This window comes from Olea europaea, unplaced genomic scaffold (assembly GCF_002742605.1).
Source record: "Olea europaea var. sylvestris unplaced genomic scaffold, O_europaea_v1 scaffold65, whole genome shotgun sequence".
Taxonomy (NCBI): domain Eukaryota; kingdom Viridiplantae; phylum Streptophyta; class Magnoliopsida; order Lamiales; family Oleaceae; genus Olea; species Olea europaea.
Window position 1 is genome coordinate 70,722 of NW_019264872.1, and position 19,405 is coordinate 90,126.

The window sequence follows — 19,405 nt, forward strand, 5'->3', positions numbered from 1 at the left end:
AAAATACACATGTGCTACTGAGAGTTCAGGGTATAAGGCCAACCGATATGCTATACTTCCAATGCGCCTCAAAATTTCCAACGGGCAAATGAATCTTGCTTGCAACTTTCCATCCTTACCAAAACGTAATACTCCTTTCGTAGGCACTTCTTTTAGGAATACTTTTTTCACTTTCAAGGGATTTCAAGCCCTTTCTTCTCTTATCTACATAGCATTTTGTCTGTCTTGAGCGATTTTAATTTATTACAAATCTTCTCAATATCCTGCATAGTCTGTTCAATAATCTCCAGACCCGAAATCTCATGCTCACCAACCTCGTCCCAATGAACTAGTGATCTGCATTCTTCTCATACAATGCTTCATAGGGTGCCATGTTAATAGAGGTGTGATAGCTATTGTTATAAGCAAACTCAATTAAAGGTAGATATTTCTCTCAATGTCCACCAAACTCTAAAAAACACGATCGAAACATATCCTCTAATGTTTGAATTGTCGCTCAGATTGACCATTTGTTTGACGGTGGAAAGCTATACTAAAGTTTAATTTTCCTCCTATAGCCCGATGTAAACTCTTTCAAAAATCGATGTGAAACTTAAATCTCTGTCCAATACAATTGAAACTAGTACACCATGCAACTTCACCACTTCCTTAACGTATAATTGCACAAATTGGTCCATAAAAATGTCATGTAGATAGGTAAGAAATGACCAGACTTAGTTAATCGATCAACAATAACCCAAATGGCGTCCTGGCCTTTTACTGATTTCAACAAACCTACAAAAAAATACATCGTCATACGTTCTCATTTCTATTTTAGAACATCTAATGGTTGTAGTAATCTTGATGGCCATTGGTGTTCGGCCTTCACTTGTTAGCATATCAAACATCTTTCATCATACAATGCTATGTCCTTCTTTATTCCTCTCCACCAAAACACCATTTTTAGATCTCGGTATATTTGTACTTTCTAGATGCATCGAATATGGAGCAAAGTGAGCCTTCTTCAATAATTCATTTTTCAACATCTTGAAGTCCAGTACACATAGTCGTCCGTGATGGCACAATGCCTCATCTTTAGTTATTGTGAAGTCCTTCTGTTTTCATGCCTTTATCTCAACCTCAATAAACTCCAAGGATTGATCATCCTTTTGATGAATCTTAAATTTGTCACGAAGTATTAGTCGGACGGAAATGGTATCATTTAAGTTACAACATTAAGTGGAGCCGTGACAAACTCAAGATTTAATCGCTTGAACTCCTTCCATAAAGGACTTTGTGTGGTCAACATCCCCACTTGACCCATCATCTTCCTACTAAAGGCATCTACTTCCACATTTGCCTTGCCTAGTTGATAATGGATTTCGCAGCCATAGTCCTTCACTAACTCAAGCCATCTCCTTTATTTCATATTTAATTCTCTCTGAGTGAAAATGTATTTGAGAATCTGTATAAATGTCACACTTGATCCTGTATATGTAGTGTGTCCAAATTTTTAGGGTATTAATGACTGCAAAAATCTCAAGTCATAAGTAGGGTAATTATGCTCATATTACTTTAATTACCTTGACATATATACGATCACCTTGCCTTGCTGCATCAAGACACATCCCAAACCATGCTTAGACGCTATAGGTTATAAAACCTTTTGTCCCTTTTCGTATGGATAAAACATATGTGTTCACCAATCTCTATTTCAACTCTTCAAAACTATGCTTGCACTTTTGGTCTAGGCAAATTTTGCACCATTACGAGTTAACTGTGTTAATGGTCCAGATATCTTTCAGAACCTTCGATGAATCCCCTATAATATCCGGCTAAACCTAAAAAACTGTGAATTTTCCTGACACAATTAGTCTCACCCAATTCAGAATTGTCTCTACTTTGCTTGGATCAACTTCTATTTCTTGAGCTGTAATAACATGCCCAAGGAACACAACTCGTTCCAACCAAAATTCACATTTCTTTTACAATTTGGAGGGCAAAAGGATGATGTAAAGATGGAAATTACAAGGAGTGTAAGGTTACAGGATTCTAACATGAATCACCATGATCAATCCCTCCGTACAATCAAGCTAAAGGCTATAAACAAAGTGCTTATCGGGAGGAAATCCCATTTTTCTTTTATTTACTTTGCTTTCTATATTGTATTACATATAGATTTATTATTAGTTTGCATTAGACTGAGGCACGTTTCAATTTATAGGTATCACCATCCTATCATGTTTTACCGTAGGCCCTTAAGTTTATTGTTGGTTACTTCGATTGTTTGGGCTAAGTAACATACATTCTAGGCTATTTGATCTTTAATGTTTAATTTGATCACTATGTGCAGGAACATGACGTCATGAAATACTTAAACTAACATTGACCAAAGAAAAAACGTGCTGAAAGAGATTGTCTAGCCATCGCCCATAGTGCCTCACACATTCAACAGAGAAATTCGAGGATTACCATTTTCCTTTTCTTCCCTACCCTCTTATGTGTGTAATTATATTTCATGCCATTGAGGATAGTGTCAGTTTTAAGTTTGGGGGTGAACAAAATGATAATAATTTTTTATTTTTCTGTATGTTTGTGTGTTTTATTGTGTTTGTTTTTAGTATTACTTCAAAAAAAAATTCAAAAGTATTTTCCTTTATTAGAGTGTGTGCATGTGTGGGTTGGATAGTCTAGTCGACAATGATGATTTAATGTGAGATTTGGTATTGATCTATAGATTGTGGATATGTTGCGTGCTTAAATTGACTGATGCTTAGCCTTGAGAATTTGATATTATACGTGCACAAGAATTGTGTTTTATATCATGATGCAACAAGTCATATACAAAACAGATTGAAAGATTGAACATATTAGACCATTCCTAAAACTATCCTAAAGTAGTAACCTTTTAGACCAAATTTAGTTTACTTTGGGGTGATTTTACCGTTATAGGAAGATATGGATGTGAATGTGCATTCCTTGTGTGAAAGAAAAAAAATTCTGTGGATTGTCTTAGATAAATGAGATAAAATTGGGTGAAAGTCTTAAGTTAGAGGTTAGTATGCTCGAATGTATGTTTAATGATTGGCATTACACGGATCAAGGCATAAATTTTGTTGAACTGTGAAACTTCTCTTTAAACCTTTTTTATTCGAGTAACTAAGCTCGTAAGGATATCTTAAAACCTAGTACCCTAAAGTCATCTGACTTAAGAATTATCGATCTAAAGCTCGTTACAAAATCAATTAGAGCAATCAGCGATAAAGTTGCACTTGAAACAAAAATATTGTTTTCTTCGAAGCCTTTTTTACTAGGATTAGTAAGCCTGTAAGGGTATCTTACAACTTGGTACCTTAAAGTCATCTGATTTTGGAGTCATCGGTCTAAAGAATGATACATAGATTATCTAGAAAACTTAAGGGAGAGAATAACAAAAAAAAATGAACTTTTGAAAATCAGAAAAAGCAAGTGCATAAAAAGCAAAGAGCATTAAATGCCTAGGTTAAGCTCCAAATACTTGTTTGAGGAAATTTGAATTTTGATGAAGGATAATTAATCTAGTTGAGTCTTGGAAGTCGAAACAATCAAGGAATTAAAGAATCATTGTTCATTGATGTGTTGACTTACAACTAGTGACGTCCATCTCAACTAGAGAGGGTGAAAATAGTAATGAAAAATTCAACCTTAGTTTACACATTGGGTACGAGTGAAAAGAAAAATAATTGGAGGGGTATGAATTATACGAGAGATGAAAGGATATATTTGACCACATGGAGTCGAGAATTGAGATAACTTGTGCAGTCATGGTTGGTTACTTAATTCTTTACACACACTTCAATTTTTTATTGAAAGAGTGGATATCGATTTGGTATTGTGACTTTAAAGCATGTTTGTGGAATTAACACCAAAATCTTGCATTCTGAGGTAAGAAGCAGGATTGTCTGAATTCTAAGGTAAGAAGCAGGATTGTCTAACCAAACATCTTTACATGATTGTGCGTTTGTTGTTATTTAGATGATGGTTTTGTTTGAGGACAAACAAATGTTTAAGTTCAGAATATTTGAAAAGTGTATTTTATGCACTTATTAAATCAATGCCTTAAACTACAATATTTAGTTGCTCCTCTGATAAAATATAGTTTAAATTGTTCTATTTTGAGTTAAATAAGTAAAATTCAATGGCTGAACAAAAAATCGGAAGAAACGAAAGAAAAACCCAAAAAGGAGTGAAATCCAAAAGATAGGGACCAAGTTGTAAATAATTCATAGATGAGAGGAATGATGAAATGAAGATCGAAGATGTCAAAACTTTAATTGGACACAACTGGAAGATAAAGGAACGCGATTACAAGAGAAAAGGGCTTAAATGAAGCAAAAAATAAAAGTTTGGGGACTAAATTGTAAATACTAAAAAGTTGTGTAAAACCTTAAGATGAAGATTCAAGAATGTCAGGGGTCAATCGGATGAAGAAAGAAGTCAAAGGGATGAAATATAGTCAAAGTATTATTGCATATCAACTTTCAGGTGAAAAAGTTATGCTTCATATTTTCAATTTTTGTTCGAGACCCATTTTTTGCATAGCAAATTTTCGAATTGAAAAAAAATATATATCTATGATAGAATTGTAGCCCTTTGAGTTATCTTTTCAACCAACTTTCATTCACCTCAATCGGATATCAGGAGAGAAATATATAATCAAAATATTGAAGGTTGTCCTATGGAAGAAAAAAAAAAAGAGACTATAACTATGGGGTCACATAGTTTAAAAATTCATGCGGTCACATCCATACATGTAGGGAGAAATATTGTGTTCAACGAGTGAACTATGTGGTCGCATCCCAATGTAATATGCGGATGCGACCACATAGTACAAGATTTCGACCGAATCTCAAGTTCCTTTATACGATTAAAACTCAATTTGACAAGGTTTTAAGCGACATGTTGACCCAAATACGAGCCTTATAAATATCAGAACGTTACATACACATTATAAAGCATCTTTTATGCACAAAAAACATTAAGAACAAGGAGATTTTTAGAGAATCATATTGAAAAAGAAGAGCAAAAGTCAAGTTTGTAAGGGAATTCTACCAAGAAATTGCAAGAAGATTATCAAGGAGACTTCATACCAGGAAATTTGCACAAAGGTTGGAAGGAAACTTAAAAGTTATTAAGAATCCATCGTTTCTCTTCAACTATTCAAATTTCGGGTGATTTTTATTAAGATTTTAATGATTTCTTGTAATTTCAATATGTTTTGCTAGATATTTACATTGCTAGGATGAGATTACCCTTGTTATGAGATTTTTGGTATTAATTAATTATTTTGACGTTTAGTATCTATGTTTTCTTAGATGTTTATTATTGTTTTCATTGACTTCTCTACTAATTGAGATGACTTATTCGAAGCTATTGTTTTTTAGAGAGATAATAGGTTTTTAGCTAAAACTAATAAATATTGTAAGGTTCGAGATTATTTAATGAATTTATCATGTTTTTATCTTTCATTTAGAGATAGGAAAATCACATGAGGGGAATAATTTGACAACAATCAAGAGAGATTTTCAATTAAATTAGGAGTATTGATCAACAAGAATGACTACAAACTGTCACCTTAATTTGTTTTGCTAAAAATGGATTAGCAAGTGGGAATCAACATCTTAGCAATACTTTCATATATTTGAAAAACCAGTTAAATCACTTTCTAGTTTAATTGATAACTTATTTATTAGTGTAGAAAACTCAAAACTTGTTGCTATTCAATTAAGGCTACTTTTAATTTGAACTCAATCAAATACTTCGTCGTCATGGGTTCGATATTCTACGCACTACTATATTACTTGTTCAAGATCCTGTCCACTTTCTAGAAATCAAACGATCAGCTTGAAATGTAGTGTAAATAAGGCATGTGATCAATAAATCATATTTAATCAAGATCAGTGGCATATTTGCATATGTTTTACACATGATTTCATCTAACTTTCAAAATAACTTACCATTTAGGCCTTCAAACTATTGGTCTATAACTAATAAGATCATTAGCTTAGGCCTGTAACCAGTAACGTCATTAAACTTCAATAATAGCAAACTTAAGTCCTAAATTTAAATCTAACAAGTAGTAAAATTTTGGTATGTTACAAAATCAATGGCCACTTCTTTTATGGAGTTTCGATGTAAGCTAAACACATACTACAAGGAGTATCTAGACCAACCAATGGCTAATAGGACTGCAAATAAACTTAAAGAAGTCTATCATTGGGTTGATTTGGATTATTTGTGTGGCAATTTGGAAAATGAGTGTTTCAAGTGCAATTTTATTTAGTTTTACATGAATTTATGTACATTTGTTAACTAATTTAGTACATTGACTATTTTCATTTCTATTTAGTTGTACAATACTGAAAATATATAAGGTAACGATTGACAATAGATCCAAACAAGAATTCACCCATTTTTCTGGTTGTAGATCATTTATTCAATGTCAGGTTATAAGGGTAAGTAAGAAGAAAGGTAAATACATTTCTATTAGGGAATAGCTTCAAGTCAATTGAATCTTATTCTTACATGTTCTAATAGGATAATGGAAACGGGAGACCAGAAAAAAAAATTAGCTATGTTAGAATACACATTATAATGATATCAAAGACTGAATCTATCATGTGCAGGGGTGGATGCAAAGATTTTAGTTAGGAGGGAACAATCAAAATCTTTACAAATCGAATGCTTTGTTCTTCATTTATAAATGATTTATAATTGACCCAGAAAATACAGATTTACATTTAAAAAATATTTCTTCATTAATATTTTGCTCATTTTTTTCATCCGTTGGATCATTTTATTAATATTTTGCTCATCATAAGAAAATACATATTTATATTTAAAAAATCTATATTGTATTTAATACAAATAATCAGTTCAAGTTATCAAAAGAAAAACATATAACCAATATTCAATCAAATAAAAATAATTCTTTAAATATAAGTTAAATTGAATATAATCAATTCGGTCACATTCTATGTACACAAATATGATAAAAGAAATTACAAATTTAGGTTCTAATTATTTGAAAATTTGATTGGAAAGTGAAAATTTGTGGTAGATATGATAATTTATAGAAAAATTATAGAAAAATTTTAAAAAATTAGAAAAGTTAAAATTTTGGTAAAAGGTTTGAGGGTGAGCGTAAGATAGAGCAAGAGAAAAAAGAAAAAAACTCAAATTTATTGTGATTTTGTCCTTGTTTGGTAGAGGTTAAAATTAAATTTTTAGTATATTTTGATAAAAGTTAAAAAGTTAAGGATTCCATGAAATATGTTATTAAAATTAATTTTTAACTCTTATTTATATTAAAATTTAGATTTCAATTTATATCAAAGAGAACGTATCAAAAAAAAAATTCAAATCTCAAAAGTTGGGGGGGTCACACAGGGGCGGATCCAACACCTGGCGAGCGGGCGCGGCCTCCTGTGCTAGATTCCGTCATATATATATATATATATATATATATAACATTTATTGTATCAATTGACATTGAAACAATGGGTAGGTCTATTGGACGGGCGTTATTTTTGCATGTCATTTACAGAGGTTCGATTCTCTTCAATAGCACCCTTCCTTTTAGTTGCTAAACATAGTACATAATAAATCGATATTAATTAATAATTAGCCTAATATTTATTTGAACGAAATGTAGCTGAGATGGTAGGGGTTCTTCTTTTTGTATGTGAGAGGTATGGGGTTTAATTCCATGTGCTCCCAATTTTTTTTTTAATTTTTAATATAATAAATAATGACTAAATAATTTTATATTATTAGTTTTCAAGACAATTTCTTTAAAAAAGTTATTGACTCAAATTATTACTTCATAATATATATACTTTTATTGTTATGTCTTTCAATATATTTTATGAAATTCAAATTTAGACAATTTAAGTGTTACTTTTTATTATTTTAGAAGTTCGAAAAACACTTTCTTTTGAGATTAAAAATTATTCTAATTTTAAAAATCATTATTTTCAAAATTTTACATAACCTTCACCTAAACTCAGAGCTTATCTTTACCATTTAATCATGCTTTACATATAAACTTCATATTATCTCGCTTAAGTTCTTAAAATAATTTGAAACTTGATCATGCATATATTATTGGAAAATGTATTTTTTTTCTCCTTGTTTTGGGTTGTGTAGGATTATATTTTTAGATGTATATGACTTTTACATTTTTAATGTATTTATTATTTGATTTACAATTTTTTAATATTATTTAACTAACTATTAATAAACAATCTTACTATTACAGCCGTCGAGAGTCAACGGTCACCCTAACAGACCCGATATTCTAGATCCACCACTGGGGTCACATGACCCCCCTTGGGTCTGCCCATGATCATGTGGTAGAGGAAAAATATATAATGAACAAATACACGCCTTCAACTTTATTATTATTTAATGGAACAAATATTTTATTTTCTTATTTGCATAAATACTTTTCTAATATCATGCAGAAGGAGATGGTAGACATGCAATCCACACAAAAGGTACACATTAACGGAGATCAGAGTGAGAGTCGAGTATAACTCACTACTAATGAGATTGTGATTCAGGTCCTTGACACTACTTTTGCTACTATAGGGTTGATTCTATATTATAGTTTATGCTACTATTTGGAGTCCACTGATCTTCTCATATTTTGGAACATGACTAGGCTTTCTATTGCCTGTGCTACTATTTTGGACTACATGTACTTGTAGTTACTTATATTTTGGAAGTAGAATTAACTTGTAAAGATATAACATATTATTTTGCCTTTCATGTACCTTGTTACTGGCTTTTAAATTGTGACTATTGCTTTGTGATTTTCGGATATTTCTTGATTTTAAATTTTTGTTGGTGCATTGTGTTTGAGTTGGGCTTTCAATCTATTTTGATATTTACATTACTGCACTATTTGTAAAAAATAATGACGTAAAATCATATTAACCAACTGAAACCAGTCACGAAATGTGGACTACAAGGTTAAGATTCACTTGCTTAAATTTTCTTGGTCGGAAATTGTATATTTTTTCCCAACCAATGATTGTGGTCAGCCTATATATTTTTCCGACTTCATTTAGACTTTTACCGACCCAAATATATTTTCCACAAAAGTTCTGTAATTCACGACCAATATGGTATTGGCAAGTAAATACATCTATATTTACCGACTAACTTGTATTTTGGTCAATGAAAACCTTAGCTGGCTTGATTTTGGCGACCAGCTGTCATCCAATATTTTCTATTTGGGGGATTAGTTTTAGTTGCTGATAATGGACCATTAGTGACCAATTTTTTGGTCGGCCAAACTCATTTTTCTTGTATTTTTTGAATTGGGTTTAGTCTGTTTTCTTGTTCTATCCCTAATCAATTGATAGGTAGTTAAATCCGTTTTAGTATGAGGATTAGTGTTAGGTCCACATTCAGAGTTTGAAATTGAATCATTGTCTTCACCTTCTAAGGTGTCATGTTCTTCTCCTTCTTTGTGAATTTCAAGTTGTGGACGTTCAAAATCTGAGACATCAATTGGCTTCACCTCAATTTGGACCTCGTAAGTATCTAATAAGATATTTAGGTCCTTATTTTTATTATTATCACTGCATATTGGCTCAAAATTTCAATACAGCATCTCTAATTCATTAAAAACAACATCTCTCCGCTTAAAATGAATTGAATGCTTTCTTCCCCTTTCACCACTCCCTCAGGGTACCCCAAAATACACATTTTATTGCCCTAGGATTCAACTTATCCTTTCTTCTGTGAGCTAAAGCTGAGTAGCCAAAGAATCTAAGTTGGATAAAATTGAAAATGATAAGGATAACATTATTAATTAAGTTGAAATGAAAAGATGAGAACTATCTTGCATAGAAAAACTATTGGAAAGTTAGCTTTTTTGTTTTTATCACTCTTATAAGAGTTTCAAATGTTTGTAATATGTGACAATTTGATAATCATTATCGAGGCTTTTTAGTTTTTAAGTTTCTTATTTGTTCTTCTTTAATTTGCAAATTTAAGTCTTCTTGGTCCGTCTTTTCATGTGAAAAATTTATAATATATACTTGTGTATAAAAATTTAAAGATGTTATGAGTTGTTTCATGTTAAGGATGTTATGAGTTGTTTCATGTTAGTCGTAACGGTTGTCCATTCCCAAGTGACCGAACTACTTTCCTAGATTTGCTCCCAAGTGGATAGTAAGTTCTCGTATGTCTAACCTTGATAGTCAGGTTTAATTGAATATATATGGCTCTATGCACATCATCACTGACATTGACAATTAAAGGAGCACAAAATGTCAGCATTCTAAATATTGGAGAGGAAATGCGGTACCAATGTGAATGCTTGATAAGTACAAGGATAATGTATGTCTCTTCTTTATGCCACAAGTATGATATAAGAATCAAAATAGGACATCAAGACTTCTTCTTCTTCTTTTAATTAGAGAAAAATAATGGGAGTCAAAGAAAAAAAAATTTGAAGTGATGTTTTCATATGATATCATATTGTTGAAAATTGCTTCAATGATATTCAATACATATCATTATATCCCTCATAATAATAGAAATAAGTTCCTAAATTACATTTTTTTTCTGTTGAGGAGCAATTGTATATGAGGGGCAATTTTATTTATTTTGGTTAATCATTCAACTATAATTGATGCTTGATTTACATATTCAAGTTTTGGTTGTATATATAAATATTTAGAAACAATTTGTTTATTTTTAGTAGCTACAAGTTGCTCATTTTCTCTAAAGCATAATTACTTCTAGAAATGATTTACAAAGACAAATATGAGATGTGAAAAGTAATAGATATCAAACTATTTCTTATATAAGGAAAAGATACTCACGGGAAACCTTCTAGCACGTCCACGTAGCGAACGATTTTGAATTAAATAGAATAGAAGCTTAAAGAGAGAGAGAGAGAGAGAGAGAGAGAGAGAGAGATGAAATAACAAATAACGAGAGATACATAAAAAAAACTTGTATGATTAGCTTGTATTTCTTTTTGGATATAAAAGACCTTGTAATTTGAAGATTATCCTCTTCAGCCAAAAAATAAAAGTAGAAGAAAAAAATACTCACGGGAAACTTCTAGCACATCCACATAGCGAATGATTTTGAATTAAATAGAATAAAAGCTTAAAAAGAGAGAGAGAGAGAGAGAGAGAGAGAGAGAGAGAGAGAGAGAGAGAGAGAAGAAAAAACAAATAAAGAAAGATAAATAAAAAAAAATAGATAATGTCATTGTACTTCAGTATGCCATTGTTGTTGGCAATAGGGCCCCAAACCCACCTGCATCTTATCTTCTACTTTCTATCTCGTGTCCTCACTTACATTATTATATTTAATGTGGTTTACAATTAACGATAACTCTTATGCGTTATAATACTATCATTTATGAGACACTTTTCTAGTCCAAACCCTAAGTTACATAGGATACTTCAAAGAAAATTTTGAGGAAACTATAAGGCTGAAACGATAAAAGTAAATTAGAGAGGCCCCTTTCAAATTTGTGCGATTATTAGAAACTCAACATAGGATCATGTAAACTTTGAAACGAGAACATTAATTTTTGTTAGAGTAGATATCTTTTTAGGGTTTAAACATCGTCAGCTTTTAAACATAACATTGTGTACTCGTCAAACATTTTAACCTATCCATACGTGAAGAGGCGTGCTACCATAATTAGATGATAAGATTGTCAATTGAAGGGGTATGGATAGGATGCGGCAACAAGAAGAAGAGGGAGCAAGAATATATTTTTTAGAGGTACAATTGCTACCTCCATTGAATCAGATTCTTCTATATATTACCACTATTACTGTCTTTTCATTCAACAGTGTATATTCCATGTAAAATGAACTTCGAAAGAATAGTTTTGGGCATGGCTTCTTTCAATTTTAATTGACAATTTGAACAAAACATTTGGATAGCAATCGATTATGAAATTTAGTTGGTTAATTGGAACCATTCATCTCAGTTGTCGTGTTCTTACAAAGTGTCTTATCTTTGAGTTTTGTCTACCACCAAATCTTTTCTCTTCCCATTTTCTTAATGCATTTTTGTTGGCTTTCTTTGGTAGCTTTCATCATCAAATTTGATAATAGGAGAAAGGAAAAAGTTGTTAGTTATTCTCTTTTACCTTCAAAAACCTGTTCATTATCTTTATTCCCCTCTATCTGTAGAAACTGTTTATCACGATCTTTTATACCATTTTTTCATTAATTTTAAAATTATACGTCAATTTCTATTTTCAATTCTAAATAAAATGGAATGACGCAAGGATTACATATGTTAATATATATTATCTATTTTGATAGGCTTAAGTGATCGAGAATTTAAATCGTATTCTTGTCTAGTCTAGTGTGAAATGGACTAATACTCGTAGAATTGACTTGATCATCAAATTATAAATTCATATTATTCATATTATATTATTATTTTCTTTTCCTTCAAAGGACATCCACATTAAAATAGTTGGACCATATGATCCACTTATAAGGGTCCATTTGATTTGACACGTAATTAGAATATCTATTTAAAAGTCAAACTTTTGTCTAAACATACAAGTGCACAAGATCAAGCCATGACTAATCTTTAGAATTGACTGCATCTACTGAGTCGTCTTGCTCAGCTCGTTTCTCGTCGTTACCCTTACACTCCCCCATTGCGATCACCTAATATATTTATTATTTTCAATGAATTCATAAAATGCATAAAATGTTAGAGGGAAGTAAAGTTATTTTTTTAATTATAAGAGAAACAATAATATATCATGTGCTTGTTACATGAGTACTAGAGACATAGGCTTCTCAAGCATGTCCAACTAACACTTTTTCTCATATAGTCCCTAATTCACTAATATCCCTAAGTTCGACTTGTGAACTCGACAATCATTACTGTCCAAGTATCTTGACATTATGAAGAGGTATATTTTTTTTTTGAAAATCTCAATGAGAAATTTCGATATAGAACCCTACTGTCCTTGTAATGGCGAGAAAAAGAGTGAATAAGGCATATGATTAAGGTTGTTAATTGTTGAAGAAAAGGAGGGACGATTGCTCCTTTTTTTTCTTTTTCTTTTTTCTTTTTAAGGAACATCAATTAAAAGGAGACTATAGTACATAAAATTTAGTATTGTAGGTGAAACCAATTTTCATCCTGTCTCTGCACCGCTGCGCTTGAACATTTTTAACAAATTTTTCATTTAATTTCAAAAGAAGTAATTAAAATGTTATGACTAACTAATAAGTAAATAATTAGTTGATACTGCTAGTTGAAAAAGTCCTCTCCCATTAATTTTCATTAGTATGATTTTGAATTTGACGTAGAAGAATTATCATATGCTAATATCGACTATTAACAATTTAACACCTTTGGGAAGATATCTTTGAGATATATTTTCTATTTATTATTAAATTGGCTTTCTTAATTTGTTTAATTGATTTTTAATGTCAAAATTGTAGTTTGGAGTAATGGACTCGATGAAACTTATATTGGTAAGTGATGAGCTGATTAAGTCTATATTTGACGAATAATACTATTTCAGTTGCTCATTACGATAATCGTTCTACATGGCATACATATGATGATTAATGGTTTAATGTATGAGGCAATAAAAAATTATTACATTAATATATCAAATTATTGACAATCACATGTATGTCACGTAAGACGACCATGATAACGAGTGACTGCAAATAGAATTATTCATATTTGACTCATCTTTATAAACATCAACTCACTTTTTATTCCGCATATTTCATAAGACCCACAAGTACTATCCATATATTCACCACTAATTTTTATCAATATATTTAAAAAAAAAATTATCTCAAACACGTGATATATATGTAGTTATAATGTGAGTTTGATATTATTTTACTAGGATAGATCCAAATTCACAAATTTTGTAATTATAAAAGCTGGCCGTACAAGTTTACAAGCACTTGTGATTTTTTAGGTGTGATGAATGAAATGAAATTTGGATAGAGTTTCATAGCTTGGTTTGATATTTCTCATGCATAAAGATTACAAGGAGTTTTAAGTGCTAACAAGTTCCTATATGCAACATAGATAACATATTATTAGAGGTATAATTGTTAGGATTTGGACATATTAGGTTGACAATAGTGCAATCCTTCAATAAACTCAAAACAATATACACGTTTAATGTGGGAGGGATGTCTGTTGGCATGTCAAGAACAAATAAATAAGAATGTGATAAGGATGAGATATCAAATCACGTCTTTCATTCGAATAATTTTTAGTATTATTAAATAAGTTCTTTCAATAGATTCAAAAGGTCGTCTATGCACGTAATACATCAATTACTATTATAAATGGCATAAGAAAGCATAAATAATTTTTAGAAAAATATGAACAATTATATCGTTGAACACTTTAAGAAAAGTGTACCGATATATAGTTATCCTCATTATGCATATATCTCATTTACTATTCATGATAACTTGAGTGAGACCATAGGAGATTTTGTTCAAAGCAGTTATGATTAGTTAGAAAGTTATAATGGAATGATTTAGATACTGAATATTAATGTTCACATAATGACTTATGATTATAGATTAGTTAAAAAAGTTAAATTTGACTAGTTAGGTTTCATCATTCATTAATTCAGGTAACGCTTTTAAAAATACTTTGAATTTAAAGAATAAAAAATTTATTGATTTACGAAGAATATCAAATCATTAATGATAAATTAAGAATATACACAAAATTTTCTTTTCTTCAAAAGTTAAAGAAAAAGATCAGCCAATGGTGTTATGCTCAATTTAATAAAGGGCCTCCTCCATGCCAAAATAGATAAATAGTTGGATAAAAACGTATGTCGAAATGAAAAACATAAAATAAAGGTGATTGAGATTGCGGCAAGCGAATAATGTAACCCATCATCTAACTTCATATGCTATTTTTGTCACCGATTAGTTCAATCTGAGTTGATTGTATGTATTCCGAATTTTTTTGCGATATTTGTTGCAAGAAATATTATGTTGTTGTGACTTCAAAACATAAGGGAGAGTCGTCTTTCATCCTAACTAGCCTCGATTTGCATGCTTTCCTACAATATTTATTTGCTTGTCAAATCTCAATCAACCATTATCCCTCTTCCAATGGTCATAAGTGTCCATAAATCATGTCACGATTGCTTCAATAATTTTTTACTTAGTTTATGGAATTTATTTATTTTATATTTAAGTTCTACTTCTAATATCAATGTTTTTTCAGCTTAATTAGTTTAAGGTTCCTATTCAAATCGCGAGATGGATTTTAAATAATGGACCATATCCCCTATGTATCATATAGAAAATAAAAATGTTAACAGCACTTGTATGTTTTTAGGTGTGTGCAGCATAATTAGACATCTAATTGTAATTAACACGATTCAATTAAAAGAGTAGAGCTCTATTTCAATGAAGAAAGTGGAGCTAGCATGTATAAAATGAAAAGACGCTTCATGAAGCATCTACAATCCATCCAATAAGACGATTTAAAATACATTTTTAATTACACATTTCATTAACTTTTATAAATAAAAAAAAATTGCTTTTAATCAATACCAAATGAGGCTAGGTTCAAATCGCCCTCTCTTTTTTATTAAATCATTTTTTTTTTTAAATAGTCGAGGTTCATTATTATGCTAATAACTAGCTATTCTTTTCAACCAAGAACACCAGTCACTGATTTTCGGCCGATGGGATTTATTCACACGATGTATGAAATTATCATCAAATAGTCGATTAAAATTCATCGAACACTTCCATTACGCTAGGGCACATGAAAAACCCTAACTCATATAACAAAAATACCCAATCCAGAATCAACTGTGACATTTTCAAACAAAAAATCAAGTCATGTTAGCATAGATTTCCAAAGTAAGAACCTACCCAGTAGATAGATACTTGTAAATCTTATTATAAATACTACACCAAGTCTCCATAGAGCATTAAATTATGTGAACCCCCAAGCCACCCACCCCCCGCAAACATTATTTAGTGCAAACAGTGGCTGTGGCTCATTCTTGTGAAGTCACAACAGCCACTCATTCAACTAATCTTAAACCATATTCTTTGTCAAAACATGGGACAAAGCGTGCTAAGAGCTTTGAACGTGCGAGTGGTGGGCTCTGGTGAGAATATCCTCGTCTTAGCCCATGGCTTAGGCACTGATCAATCCGCATGGCAGCGCATTCTGCCGTTTTTCTTGCACGATTATCGTATCGTGCTCTATGACCTCGTCTGTGCCGGCAGTGTTAACCCTGATTTCTTTGATTTCCGCCGTTACACCTCCCTCGACGCGCACGTCGATGACCTCCTCAACATACTTGACGCGCTTGAGATCAACCAGTGCGCCCATGTCGGCCACTCCGTCTCGGCCATGATCGGGATTCTTGCCGCCATTAAACGCCCTGAGCTCTTCACTAAGCTTATCCTTATCGGTGCCACTCCAAGGTAATTACAATAAAGTGGCTGCTTATCTTGATTCTATATACATGTGTTTCATTTCTTTTGCCGGAGAAAAAAATAGGAAATGTTGGAGGGGTTTTTTCTAGGCCAAAGATGGAATTTGTGTCTTTTCTTGTTCTAATTCAATTCCCATAAAGTGGTGTCACAATTTTCAAACATGTAATTCATGATTATTTGACCATACTGATCGAAATTAATCCTCAATTTTATATTCAAGGTTCTTGAATGATAAAGACTACCACGGCGGATTCGAACACGAAGAAATTGAGGAAGTGTTCTCCGCAATGGAGGCTAATTACGAAGCGTGGGTCAACGGTTTTGCTCCGCTGGCGGTGGGGGCGGATGTTCCGGCGGCCGTCCAAGAATTCAGCCGCACTTTGTTCAATATGAGGCCAGACATAACGCTGTTCGTCGCTCGCACAGTATTTAATAGTGATCTGAGGGGAGTACTAGGCCTAGTAAAAGTGCCATGTTCGATAATTCAGACCACCAGGGATGCTTCTGTCCCGACATCGGTGGCGACGTACCTAAAGAGCCACCTCGGAGGGCGGAGCACGGTGCATATGTTGAACGTGGAGGGGCATTTGCCACACCTGAGTGCACCAACTTTGTTGGCTCGTGAACTCCGGCGAGCTCTAGCCCGGTGATGTGAAGTTGGTCCAATAGTTGTATTGCAACGCATGGGAATATATGTAAACGTGGCGAATATGCTTTGGACATGAATCATATCTAGCGTTTGGGTTTATCTGATTTTTGCAGAAAAGGAATAAGAATCTTCACGTGACTTTCACGTGTTGCGTCCCCCTTTTTCTGGTTTTATTGTTTCTCTACTTTTCTTTCTTAATTCTTCTTTATCCTTTTAGCTTGACATTTATGAAATTTTGCCGACTTAAAGTGGACACGTCAACGTATAGTCGATTCCCAAAAATGAGATAATTTTGAAGGTATTGTCGAGTTTTATTTTTAATGTACTCGACGACTCATCCGTTCGGCCCCATTTTGTAGAAATGAAAATAAGTAGAATAGTATTTTTTTTGAAAAATGAGTAGTTTGAAAAAAAAAGAAAAAATTTCGATTTACGTATAATATTGTTTTATGAAAAATTGTGTAAATGAAAATTAATGATAGCCAAACGGGAGCTTAAAGCACCGCTTGTTGAATTAGTGCCTTTATTCGTTTGACATATATTTATAGTTAGATGTGAACCCCATTCAGAAAGTTTGTTTGCCAAAGATTTGTTAAAAATAACTTTTTATTCAAAATTATTTTTAACCACATATTCTTTACAATTCAAAATTATTCCTTATCTTCTAATCAAATATTTTCTAAAAAACTTATTTTTCACATAAAAAATGTACCTAATAAGCATTAATAAAAGAAAGAGACAAGTTATATACTTCGAAGGTTTCAATGTCATTGAATCCACTATTTGAGCCCTATTTTTTTTTTTTTTTTTATGAATGTATTTTGAAATAGTAGATTGATGGAGAATGTCTTGTTAAAAAAGAAGGAAAATTTTTTGATGTGTGAGCAATATTATTTTAATTAGAAATATGTTATTGAAAAGAAGATAGAAAAATGTATTTTAGATCCTCGATTAAGAAAAATATATGACATCATGTGTATCAATGTGTAGATATCAAAATAAATATAAAAAATAGAAGACACATCGCCCAATAAATATTTTCATTATATTATTGAAGTTCTACTCATATTGTCATTGCAATTGATCGAACACAATATAATCTACTAGTCTCCTAAATTCAGCAGAATCAGAAATTTTTGGTGCTCCATCAAACGTGAAATGTGCCAAATTGATCTAACACAATCTAATCTATTTTCATATGAATATTTTTCTTGAGGTGATTTTTAAATCTATTCTATTGTTGCTCTAACCTCTTTGAATCTTTTTTTTTTTTTTTTAATATCCAGGTATCCCAACTTACACTAGACTAAATCCTGAACCTTCAAGACCCATGCCCCTAGAACTTTGGAGGGGGTAAATCGCGGAATATGCCTCAACTGGATCACAGGTTCCCTCCATTGACTGTATATTTCTGCGCACAAGAAACCCTCCTTCACAGTGATTGCTCCATACCAAATTTTTTGGCCGTAGATTTCCACCAGGAATCGAATTCTCCACACTGCCTTTTTTGGCCGCAAGTTTCCACTAGGAATCGAACTCTCCACACTGCCGCTGGAAGCAAGCTATTGAACATATTGGCGTGGCGTGGGGCGGAGCGGGGGATGAGAGAGAAAAGCTTTGTACTCTATGCACGTATAAAGTTAGCTATGTACGCTTCAAATCAAGAATGACAGCAAGTTTCAATCACTTAAATCAGTTGTACACTTACAAAATAAGTCATGTAGGCTGCGTCCAATGGCATGCGAATGAATGACATGACACTTGGTGGTCCTTCTTTATTAATTTAAAAATATATATATTAAAATTAATATTAAAATCAATAATTAATTTTAATAACACATTTTATAAAACCACAACTTTTCAATCAAACATTCCACTAATTTTTGTCAAAATCTACTAGATATCTAACTTTTATTTATAGCGAACAAAGGCTTAATTGTATTCGTTATTCCATAAATAATCATGAATCAAATGAAAAGTGCTATCAACGAGCCGACTCAAGTTGAGATGGCTCGCGAGCCGAAACTCGAAGTTCAGACTCGATTCGAATAAAAATGATTTTCACTTTCTTTGGTCCGAGTTGAGGCTCAGCCAAAAAATCAAGGCTTGACTCTAATTTTGGACTCAAGCCTTAGCTAGCTGAGACAAGCCTAGCCGAACAACCTTTTTTTTTCTTTTTTTAATTCCCGACAAATCTAATATTTTTTTAAAGAATTTAAAATTTGTGTAATTTGTACGAATTATAAAATAAATAAAGTTAACA

At 31.9% G+C, this 19,405-nt stretch overlaps 2 protein-coding genes across 2 annotated transcripts; one reads left to right on the forward strand and one right to left on the reverse strand.

The window, feature by feature from the left end:
- Positions 1 to 893: 893 nt before the first annotated feature.
- Positions 894 to 2,427, reverse strand: LOC111390091. The gene is made up of 5 exons (XM_023015078.1): positions 2,364 to 2,427; positions 1,860 to 1,909; positions 1,563 to 1,591; positions 1,211 to 1,397; positions 894 to 1,094 (listed from the first exon to the last, which is right to left on the reverse strand). Exons 1-5 carry the CDS (start codon positions 2,425 to 2,427, stop codon positions 894 to 896), a joined length of 531 nt encoding a protein of 176 aa, XP_022870846.1.
- A 13,549-nt stretch (positions 2,428 to 15,976) lies between these two features.
- On the forward strand, positions 15,977 to 17,315 carry LOC111390114 (probable strigolactone esterase DAD2). Its single transcript, XM_023015112.1, has 2 exons — positions 15,977 to 16,481; positions 16,714 to 17,315. Exons 1-2 carry the CDS (start codon positions 16,111 to 16,113, stop codon positions 17,141 to 17,143), a joined length of 801 nt encoding a protein of 266 aa, XP_022870880.1. The 5' UTR covers positions 15,977 to 16,110; the 3' UTR covers positions 17,144 to 17,315.
- The last annotated feature ends 2,090 nt before the right edge of the window (positions 17,316 to 19,405 follow it).

What these genes read in the sequence shown, in the direction of transcription:
- LOC111390091 (XM_023015078.1), bottom strand. Translation starts at nt 2,427, where the DNA reads ATGTGTGAGGCACTATGGGCGATGGCTAGACAATCTCTTTCAGCACGT. An exon ending in TAGAGACAATTCTGAATTGG is followed by an intron (nt 1,592 to 1,859) that starts GTGAGACTAATT and finishes GTCTTGATGCAG; the next exon opens with CAAGGCAAGGTGATCGTATA. An exon ending in TCACGGCTCCACTTAATGTT is followed by an intron (nt 1,095 to 1,210) that starts GTAACTTAAATG and finishes GCATGAAAACAG; the next exon opens with AAGGACTTCACAATAACTAA.
- LOC111390114 (XM_023015112.1), top strand. Translation starts at nt 16,111, where the DNA reads ATGGGACAAAGCGTGCTAAGAGCTTTGAACGTGCGAGTGGTGGGCTCT. An exon ending in CTTATCGGTGCCACTCCAAG is followed by an intron (nt 16,482 to 16,713) that starts GTAATTACAATA and finishes TTTATATTCAAG; the next exon opens with GTTCTTGAATGATAAAGACT.